The following is a 10,815-nucleotide window of genomic DNA, read 5'->3' as shown; positions in this document are numbered from 1 at the left end:
CTGATTTGAAATGGAAGTGTCAACAGACTGCTGAAGTCCCAGCCATGAAAAAATAGATTCAGGGATTTGTGGTCAGAGCACAGTTCACTTATTATCTCCAGACTCTGTAAAAGTCCGCCAAAAACACAACAAAGTAAAAAATAGGGGTGTTACTTAACTCAGCTCTCCCCCCCCCACTGCAAACGCTGTGAAATTAGAATTCATACAAAAGCTTAGATTGTGCAAAAGAACAACACCCCTAAAATTTTGCTTTGTTTCCTTGGTGGGGGCGGGGGTGGCGTCTTGGGGGCAAGGGAGCAGAAGACCTGGGGGCAAGCAAAATAAATCAAGCTCCCAAGCCTCTCCTCTGCCCTCGTTTTATGGAGGTGGTCTTGGGGAACTGAGGGGAAATATTTTATTTTATTTTATTTTATTTTATTTTATTTTATTTTATTTTATTTATTTTTCAATCACTGTTTACGTTCAACATTATTTTGTATCAGTTTCAGGTGTACAGCATAGTAGTTACACAATCACATACTTTACAAAGTGTTCCCCCTGATATTTCCAGTACCCACCTGACACCATACAATATTATTGACTGGAGGGAAATCTTTAAAATAACCTTTCTGCTGTTCCGGTCGGCTCGCCGTCAGTAACGAAGCCAGAGGTTGCTGAGTCAAGAAGGCAAAGATCGCGCAGCTTGGCGCCCGAGAGTGTTCAGTCCAGGTGACAGAGTCCTGGGTGCCCCAGGGTTGGCCTGACAGTTTCATCCCCGCCCACTTGCAGGAGAGCGCTGGGCCGGGTCGCTAGCGCTCCAGGAACATAAAAGCCGCTGCGGCGGCAGCGGCGGCGGCGGCGGCGGAGACGCACAAGCTGTGGCCACACCATGCACGTGAACGGCAAAGTGGCGCTGGTGACTGGCGCGGCTCAGGGCATCGGCAGAGAGTTTGCAGAGGCGCTGCTGCACAAGGGTGCCAAGGTAAGAGCGGCATCCGGCCGCAGAAACTTCTCTGCTCACCCCGAGACTCACCCTCCACCCTCTCCAAGCCACGGGGCTCCTGGGGAGATACGGAGGTTGCACCCCAAGTGCCCACCTTGCCACTTTCAAAAGCTATTGAGGCTGAGGCTCTCGTGAGAAGCAGACCTTGAAAGGGTCTAGGAGAAAATCTGACCTTTAACTGCAGAAAGTCAGATCCAAAAGAGGAGCTACCTGCTGCTAATTTACTGTTTGTGTGTCTGTTTAACGAGCTGCGCAGGACCTGGACTCCTCTCCTCTGTCCATAGGTAGCGCTGGTAGATTGGAATCGTGAAACAGGTATGAAGTGTAAAGCTTCTCTGGACGCGCAGTTTGAACCTCAGAAGACTCTGTTCATCCACTGCGATGTGGCCGACCAGGAACAACTGAGAGGTAAGAGAGGATCCATCCATCAAGGCGCTACACACCTTGAACTAGCAATAACCTGAAGGCAGCCCGGGGCTAGAGAGCCAGCCAGGAGTAAGCAGGCAGCTGGGACTCCTGTAGAGAGCCTAGAGATAGATAGCTTGGAGTGTTGTGTTCCTGCTGACATCCCAATAGCCATAAAAACAGAGAGAAGGGCTGGGGGATGGGGAAATCCAAGTCAGCTTGAGAAATCCTTTTATTTTAGTCATTTGGCAGTGCATAATGTAATCAAAATTCCTTCGTGAATTCAAAGACAGTACTGCTAACAGTAGTTATTAAATGATTAAAACTGCAGATGGAACTTGGAAAGTTAAAGATGGACTAAGGGACTGTGACAAACGACTTTCCCCAGAAAGCTGGAAGACACAGAGTCCAATGACAATGAAATGTGGCAGGTTTCTCTCTAAAATGTACTGGAGTGCAAGCTCAAGGGGTATCATCACAGACATGCTAGATACTGTTAACCACATGTTCTCTTTGGTTTTTCCCCTATGAGATGGTGCTTTAAAAGTATTCATGGCTGTGCTACAGAAGTAGAATGGCAGAAAACAAGTTTCTGTCAGACTTTCCTCAATGCTTTCCTGTTCCCGTCTACTCACTTAGTATAGAACAATCTACTTGTGAAGTATCAGGGACACTATTGGCATATAAACAAACTTGGTCATATAGAAGCCAAATAGATGTGCATGAAAACATTTTTTTTTCTGGGGAGAGAAGAGAAAATTAAAATATTTGTATCTCACAAAGTTTTATTGAAAGACTGAGTAAATTGTTGGGCACATTTTTTTATCAAGGGAGCAAAAAAACATCTGTGAAAGTCACCCTGATACTTCTGTTCTTAAAGGAACACTGAAGTGTGACTTTCTTTGAAAATGTTGGGATATTCTGTAAGAGAACAAAAATAGAGCAGAATGTTAGAAGGGAGTGTTCCCTACACCCAAGGGAAATTGTTTTAAAGGAAGATGTGTAATTAAAATCTGCAAATGCTAATAAAGATGTGTAACATGGACTACGAGCATGAGTGGAAGAGATCTATAAACACTGTGCTGGGGGAACATGTTTTGCCAGAGGATAAAGTTTTGTTGATTGCACATGATGTTTTGGATGAAGAATAGAGACATGTCAAATCTCAGCATCCATGTGGATGGAATAAGGAACAGGATAGACCATCTGTAAGCAATTTCTGTCTGAATTTATGTAGTTTCACATGTGACATTTAACCTTAATTGTTGTGCTTTTCTGTATTTAAAGTTAGTACCTTGGCTGTAAACACATTCCTTAAGGATAAATGACTGTGGAGGAGGAAACTCAGACACATAATAAGTGACCAGGAGGCGTGTGGCCATGAGAAATCCACATGCCATCTGGACATCAGCACTTATTTGCAGTTCAGGAAAACATGGCATTGCCTCTTCCAATTTCAGGATTAAGTACTGCCTACAGCTGTTGAAACAATTTAGACATGTGGCCAAAGGAGACTTCATTGAAATCATAAAAATACAGAGATGAAAATGTTTGGAGGTGAACAAGACATAACTCATTTTATATATGAAGAAATGCATCATGGGGGTGGGGGGAGGGTAGGTAAATGATAAATAGTACCACAGCATAGAAATGCCACCAAGAGCTAGATTTTAAGTTGCTCGAACCCCAAATCCAGTGTTATGTCAGAAAGAAGATGGTGTATTATACATTGGTGAGGGTAGAATATAAGGAATACAGTGGAGATGAAAACAAGAAAATTAAAGAAGCTATTAGACATATATATTCAACAACCTAATTTCCTATAAGGTGGTTGTGGAGTTCTGAAGAGAATGTTCTTAAGAAGGGATGCAAAAAATATATTTTTAAAGGTTTTTCTCTTACTAGAGGACCTTTCCTAGTATCAATTTGACATCTTAAGAAGCACTTAGAAGTTCCTGAAAAAGTAAAGTTTTTATTTTGTTGTTTTCCATTCCAGTATGGTAAAGGGAACATATTAAAATATCTTGGCCCAATTTTTGACAGTTAACTTGCATAATGATTTATCTATTTGGGAACTGATTAAGCCATGCCCTCCTCAATATATCTGGTGATTATTAGTAATTCTATGACTTCATTTGAATCAAAATAAAGTGTGTGGGGATGTACTTTCTTCAAGGAACTCACATGTTGGGCCCAAAACCTTAGAGTGCGGAGTGTCGCTTAGAAGAGCAGCCACAATTAGTATCTATGGTCCCAAGTAATGGAATGAGAACCAGTGTTAAAGGGCCTGGGGAGACAGTTTAAATCAACAGAACTATGTAAAAGTCAACTCTGAGAAAGAATGTGTTTCTCAAAACGCAGGGAGTGAAACCTAGCATGAACTGGCTTAGGAGGGTTTGCAAGAACTGGATTTGTAGCTGGATAATGGAATGAGTGACCTTCAGGCCTCAGAAGCTGTGCACACTTTACCTTGATTGAACATAGTTTTTACACAAAGGAATGATAACAGTGTGAGAAAGAAAAGAATGAAATAGTACATATTGAAGTTATAGTAATCGAATAAATCGAATAAAATGAAAAGTTGATTTTACTCACTAGGATCTTAAAACGCCTTGAAATTATGAGATTGGATTTGAATACACAAGAAGATGTGTTTAACATTACAGTTTGTAAAGATAATATGACTTATTAAAAAAGGGTACTCGCCCTGGCTGGCGTAGCTCAGTGAATTGAGCGCGCGCTGGGAACCAAAGTGTCCCAGGTTCGATTCCCAGCCAGGGTACATTCCTGGGTTGCAAGCCATAACCCCCAGCAACCGCACATTGATGTTTCTCGTTTCTCTCTCTCTCTCTCTCTCTCTCTCTCTCACTCTCTCTTTCTCTCTCCCTCCCTTCCCTCCCTAAAAATAAATAAATACAATCTTAATAAAAATAAAAAAAAGGGTACTCATCGTAGTCTGAGCCCTACAGCTCCAGTAACTTCTTAGGGACAGAGAGACGATGGCTGCCCACCTGACTTCTAAGAGCTCTTAGTGTAGGAGGTTCGGTTCTCTAAAATTTACACCACTAAGTTACTGCTAAGCAAACTTCAGTGTACAGGCAAATCATCTATGCATCTTATTAAAGTTAAGATTTTTGCTTCAGTAAAGCTAAGATTTTTGGTGGTCACATATTCTACCTTTCTAATAAATCCCAGGTAATGCTGATGGATGCTGCAGGCTCACAAACCACACTTGGGGGAACAAGGCATTCAGTTGCTGTCCAAGAGTGTAATTTTCATACCAGGGTGGATAAATAAAAATTCATTTCATGGCATAGGATATGATGTAAATGTGTATGTGGAAAGTAAGAACATACCTGTAATATCTCTCTTTTGACGTTAGATACTTTCAGAAAGGTTGTAGACCACTTTGGAAGACTGGACATTTTGGTCAATAATGCTGGAGTGAATGATGAGAAACACTGGGAAAAAATGCTGCAAATTAATTTGGTAAGCTATCGTAACCATGTTTATCACCCAAAATTATTTAATAATGTGATGTTTTTCAAGGAAAATGGTTTTTATATTCATGGAAACAACACAATGACTTACAGAAAAAGTTACAGAAAGCTAGAAATAAGGTGATTCCTTTTACAAATAGGAAGATAATTGAGATTTTTAATTATGAAAATAAATCTCTCCTAAAATGATACATATAAAATGTGAAAGGGAACAGAGGTTCTTGCATAATTTGGGAGCTGGTGAACTATGGCCCACAGGCTGAGCTAGCATGCCACCTGCTTTTGTATGACTCATGAGCTAAAAATAGGTTCTATAGGGCTTGAAGAAAGTGAAAAGAAATGCAAAAAGGATGACAGCCATAGTCATTCATTTGCACGTTGTCTGTAGCTACTTCCATGCTCCAGTAGCCGAACTGAATAACTGGGACAGAGATGTATGATACACAATGCATAATGCATTTGCCATCCTGTCCTTTACAGGGAAAAAAATTGCCAACCCTGGCTTACTTATTTATTTAAAAAATAAATCTTAATTCCAGAAATATAACAGAAAACAAGGCTAGAGTGACTTTTAGACTTTGTAATTATTAAGATTTTTATCCCGAAAGTCAGTGTGTGTGTTTGTATGTGCATGTGTGTGATTGTCACCATGTTTGGTGACTACCTCTTACTTAAAATGACAAAAGTATGGAATTAGGAAGTAAAATTTCTGTTTCATTCATTGTAAAACATTTTCACTGAATATCCCATTTTGTAAACACATTTGACAAGATATTGGGGTTTAGTAAAACCCAAACCTTAGCTAAAGCAAAATGTCCCAGCTGAGCTGTGCAGGAGGTCACCCTGCCCTTGCTAAGGTCATTCTCGCCTGGACAGCCAGCCTAGGTAAAGTCCAGGGAGTGGCCCCTGCTTCATGGTGTCTAACTAGGAGATTATAAACCCCCAGAAAAGGAACTGTGTTCTGTTCTTTTTTATTCCTCTCTCAGTACTCAGCCCACTATCTTAAAGACAGTGCTTGGTTAATAAATGTTTGACTTGAATCAACATTTTCAGCGGTAATTACTAAATTCTATTAATAATGATGGAAGCAATGAGAATTATACTAGTTTACAAGAGAGCTGAATCTGTAAGCATAACTTTGATAAGGTTACAGAGCTACTCCCAAGTTGATAGATGTCTAAAGTCCATTAAGTGAAAAGAAAAGCTACTATTTGAAAGAACAAACACCCTCCTGGAATTTCTTTTTGAAATTTTTCTCAAGTGTTCTTGGATATCACTGTATTTCAAAGTAAGTTTAAGACCCATTTGTCAAGTTTCCCTCAAAATGTTTCTGGTGTGTGTGTGTGTGTGTGTAGAGATACTTGACATCTGCTTTTCCTGAATTAAGACAATCCTATGATTTTTCTTTTACTTTAATCTAGAACCATAAGTAAAATGAGATGAAATATTTTCTCATTGTGAAACTTACTTATATCTCTTAGCTAAATTATACCTTATGATATATCAATGTTTAATACACCATTGAATTTGCTTAATTATACCTCATTTAATTTTATATTTTGTCTCTCTGCTTATAAATGATTGTAGCTTGCAATTTTATTTTCTTTTAATATTTTTTTGTTTGCATGTCAGTTTTTCCTTTGCTGACTTTTATCTCCTTGATCTATTTCTGAACAGAACGCAGTTCTATCTCAAATGACAGATGTTAATCAACCTGGCTGTTAACATTTAGTTCCTCTACTTTACTTCCTAGTTTATACTTACTAATTTTTTTTGGTTTTGTTCTTTTTCTATATACTTCTTAAATTCCATTAGTTAGCTTTAATTTTCACCTGCTGGTAAGAAAACTGTACATTTGATATTTAATCTTTGGTAATTATCCTGACTTATCATGAACCATATTTCATTACATCCTTTGGTTGCCAAATAAAACAAAAAATTAATATACAGCCAGTTGGAAGCTTCATGAAGTTTTAAGAATATGTTTTCATAAACTTATGCTACTCTCCAAAACCACATAGAGACAAGACTTCTTCTTCTTCTTCTTTTTTTTTTTTGCATCAAGCAGCCCTAGTGAGAAAGCACACGTCGTCCCTCAGCAGCTCTCTCCATTTGGCTTCACTTTTGAAGTTTCTAATAGTTTCATCAGTAACACATGTCTCCAGGTATTTTATAGAACAGGGTCACTAGGGCATAAAGTTCCTATACTCAGTGCAGTCATAATGGGCACCTACTGTGTGTATACTCTGAGAAAGCACATATCCAAAAAGTGTACAATGATTAGGGTCAATATAAGAAACGTGAAAATAGTGAAAAGATTGTCACAAAGGATTTGAATGATCTGCCTTCCCCTAGCTGACACAGGCCACTCCTTAGTTTAGCACCAGAGACTGATCACAGTTGTTTAATTATACATAGGACAACAAGATATAACCTTTGTCACCCATATATAACAAAAAAACCTGTTACGTCCCTTCCTGCTTAATTTACACCCATTGCAAGAGTAAATTAAATTCTGACCAATCTTTGTCCTTCCAACTTGACTATCTCTGTTAGTATAATGCAAATATTTGCGTGTGGTTTATTGAATAATTTTTTAGACACTGTTCAGAGTGTAATTTGCCTCCTCATACAATCCTGTGCGTTCTTTTGCACACTTTCCTATGTTCCTGTCCATGTAAGAGAGTAACCACTTATTTAAAGGACCTTCCTACCTACCTATCTGTCCCTCTTCTGAAATCTCATGCAACATGTTTATACCATTCTTATATGATATACCAATTTTTAAATTTCCTAAAAATTAGTATTTTAGAATGATTTTTATACATGTATACTTTATGATAGTGTGCTATGAGCTCTTTCAAGGCAGAAAATTGTTTTGTGTACAGAGTATAACATTTATTGGATAAACTGCGATTCTATAATACTTTACATCCATGGATATTCAATTTTGCATTTTAATACAAAGTTTGGATAATTTCCTAATACATCAGTGTTGCCAAACAGTACTATCTGTCCTTCTGTCCTTCCACTTTGACTTCTTACCAAACTTACCCCTTCCTTATTCTCTGATCTCACCACTCTTCCCATACAAGAGATACACAAAACCTCTTCCCAGTCTTTTGTTTCCATTAGGTTGTTCTGTATTTCCTCCTTAGTCCGAAGCCAACCGCAGCAGCCTTATTTATAGCTGCTCAGAACTATAAAAGAAGTCTTCATAATAATTATCAGAGGTTACATTGGCAATTGGGCAGAGGTAGATTTAACTTTGAATATAGATAAGGACATTCTGTAATGTACTTATTTTGCATTCTATAGCTTTAATAAACTTAAATAATTTATCTCCACCCAAGTGGGATTTATAACCTAATTTGGACATATAACTAACATATTAAAATTCCTTAGTATATTCATATAATAATTAAACAACATAGATGGCTATTGCTGGTTTCCCCCCCCCCCCCCAGAAATACAAGAGTTGATTAAATATTTGAACTTGGAAAGGACACACATTTAGAATTAGTAAAAACTAGATTTTAGTCCAGAATTTAGAATTCGTGAACTTTTATTTTTCTGATCTTGAATATCCTAGTTTGTGAAAGGATGAAAATAACTTCTTAGGATAGTTAAGCTTAAGTAAACCATAATTTGTATGAAACATCCAGCATAGTGCTACTACAATATTGTCCACCCGATAAATTGCATTTCTTCTCCAAGGTATAGAAACCTATATTTTCTTCATTCTCACTATCTCATTTCTGTATGAGTTGGGTTCCTGTGTCCCAGCTCATACCTACCTCTAGGAGAGTATCTAGGTGAATGATCATTCTACCTCTAAATGAAGAGTTGGAGGAATGGATAGAAACATTGCTGTCAAATGCACTCCCTTTCCTTGGCTACCAAGATGTTGATTACAAATTAAATTAGTAACTACTTTCTGGTATTGCTACTCTATAATATCTAAAGATCCAGTTGAACTATTATTACAGATAGATAGAACTTACTAAATCGTAAGTAACTCCCACAGCAGGAAGACAGTACTACAGCAAAAATGGAAAAATATTGAACCTGAAAGATGAAAGATGACACTGAATTTCAGAAAAAGGGATCATGTAGATCAGTGTATTTCTTGAGAACTGAACTGAAGAAGAGCCAAGAACTGAAAGGCAAAGCATTAGGCCTTGTCATGTGGATTTATTCCAAGAATATTTTCATTGAAAAGTTACGCAATTCTTATCCTGATAATGGATGAGAAAATTATCCTTCATCCTCCTCCTCCTCTACCAAAGACCTGGGAATCAATCTTGCTTTAAAAAAAAATTAAAATAAAGCTTACACATTCCCAAGTTTTCTAGATGTTTGCATCTTGTAGGTGCTGAAAACACAAAAGTGAGGTGTCGGCAAGCTGTAAATACCTGAGAATAAAAGCATAAAGCCAACACGTGTAACCAGAAGTTCTGTTCTGACATGCTGGAGACTTGGGCGGGAGCTAAGAGCATCTAACTTCAGTAATTTCAGCAATCTACATTTTTTCCTTCTTATACAAACCATTAATGTTTTGCGTTTCCATTTTAAAGAGTATCATGTGGATATTTTACTCATGCTCTCTAAGCCTACTTAATACCAAACTGACACACAGCTTAAGTGAATAGAATCTTCGATTTACTTCTTTGTAAATTCCTAGGAGGCAGAGAGGCAAGTCTGAATGCTTTTCAAAAAACTCCCAAAGGACTTTTTAAGTTATAAGAAGGTAAAGACTAATATGTGCCCTCAGTTCCAGACTCATTATCTGTTGTATCATTTTCTTTGCAGTATTCCAAAGAATGAAAAAAAGTAGGAATTAAGATGTCAAAAGGAAATTTTCACCTTTGCCAAGTCTGAGCTAGGAGAGAGTTCTTAAATTAAAAGGGAAAATAGGATTTCAAAGAGAAGTTTCATATCACAAGTTGTTTTGGGTAGGGGTGAATTCTTAAATGTTAAAATAAAACAGAAAAGGTGCGTACATGTGGTGACGAGTACTGAAGCTGAGTGAACCATGAAATGTAGACTCATAAGCTGTGACGAACACAGTTAAGTGACGACCATATGCCCCAAATGACAGAAAGTCTCCCACTTGAACTGGTGAAAGTTGACCTCACACAACAGAACTTCAGTGTCAGGACTGTTTGTGGCTCTGTTTCAGTTTCTTATCTGCTCTTCCATCTGCCATCTTTTTTGCTGGTTCATCATAAAGATGATAGTTAGCAATACTCAATGCAGCCTTACAAAACAATGACAAGGGAGTAATGTAATAATTTCTTTCTGGTTTTCTTAAGAGTAACAAAAATTTTCTCTGATTCTTAGCATTTTTGTTCCACCCTTCTTCCCCAACCCTGACCCCCCCTCCACTGACTACTCTTCAAGCCTCACTGGCCAAAAATGGGTCACCTCCCAGCTCCTAAACTATTCACTGGCAAGGAGAATGGGATTTCCACAGCTGAATTACATTAACCAGTGTCTACACTAAAGCTAGGAGATCACCTTCTTCTATATTACATGGGGAAGAAGTAGACACAAATGCAAAATAGAGTTTTTATTAGGGAAAATGAAGCAAATGAAAACTAGGAAGTTAAGGGTATCTACTCTTATATATTGCAAGATCTAAGATAATTGCATAGGGCAGATGGTTGTGGACTCCCTGGACACGAGGACCATATGCTTCTAATAAGGATAAATAAATTTTATATCCAATATTTAGAAAAGAAAAAGAATATGTAGAATTCTTAGAGATACTGAGAACTGAGTTAACATTGACAGACACTACAGGGTAAAAATCTTTATCATAAAATCTCAGAGTGGACACCTAAGTAAAGTTCTGCAGAGATGCGATAGCTCCACAACTTCAGGCAAACAGGGGAATCCAGGTCAATGACTAACTTTAAAAAAAAG

At 38.0% G+C, this 10,815-nt stretch overlaps 1 protein-coding gene across 2 annotated transcripts in view; it reads left to right on the top strand.

Annotated features, from left to right (window-relative positions):
- The first annotated feature begins 686 nt into the window (after window positions 1-686).
- Window positions 687-10,815, top strand: part of HPGD (15-hydroxyprostaglandin dehydrogenase) — a 28,748-nt gene continuing 18,619 nt past the window's right edge. Inside the window, exons 1-3 of one of the 2 annotated variants that reach the window (XM_028521959.2) lie at window positions 687-961; window positions 1,267-1,390; window positions 4,770-4,876. In XM_028521959.2, the coding sequence (XP_028377760.1) occupies window positions 869-961; window positions 1,267-1,390; window positions 4,770-4,876 (324 nt within the window). In that variant the 5' untranslated portion in view covers window positions 687-868. The remainder of the gene's footprint in view (window positions 962-1,266; window positions 1,391-4,769; window positions 4,877-10,815) is intronic. The other variant, XM_036032012.1, reaches the window with a different exon arrangement.

The sequence above is a fragment of the Phyllostomus discolor genome, chromosome 8 (assembly GCF_004126475.2).
Source record: "Phyllostomus discolor isolate MPI-MPIP mPhyDis1 chromosome 8, mPhyDis1.pri.v3, whole genome shotgun sequence".
Lineage (NCBI taxonomy): Eukaryota > Metazoa > Chordata > Mammalia > Chiroptera > Phyllostomidae > Phyllostomus > Phyllostomus discolor.
This window is presented reverse-complemented; position numbering and strand designations above follow the sequence as displayed.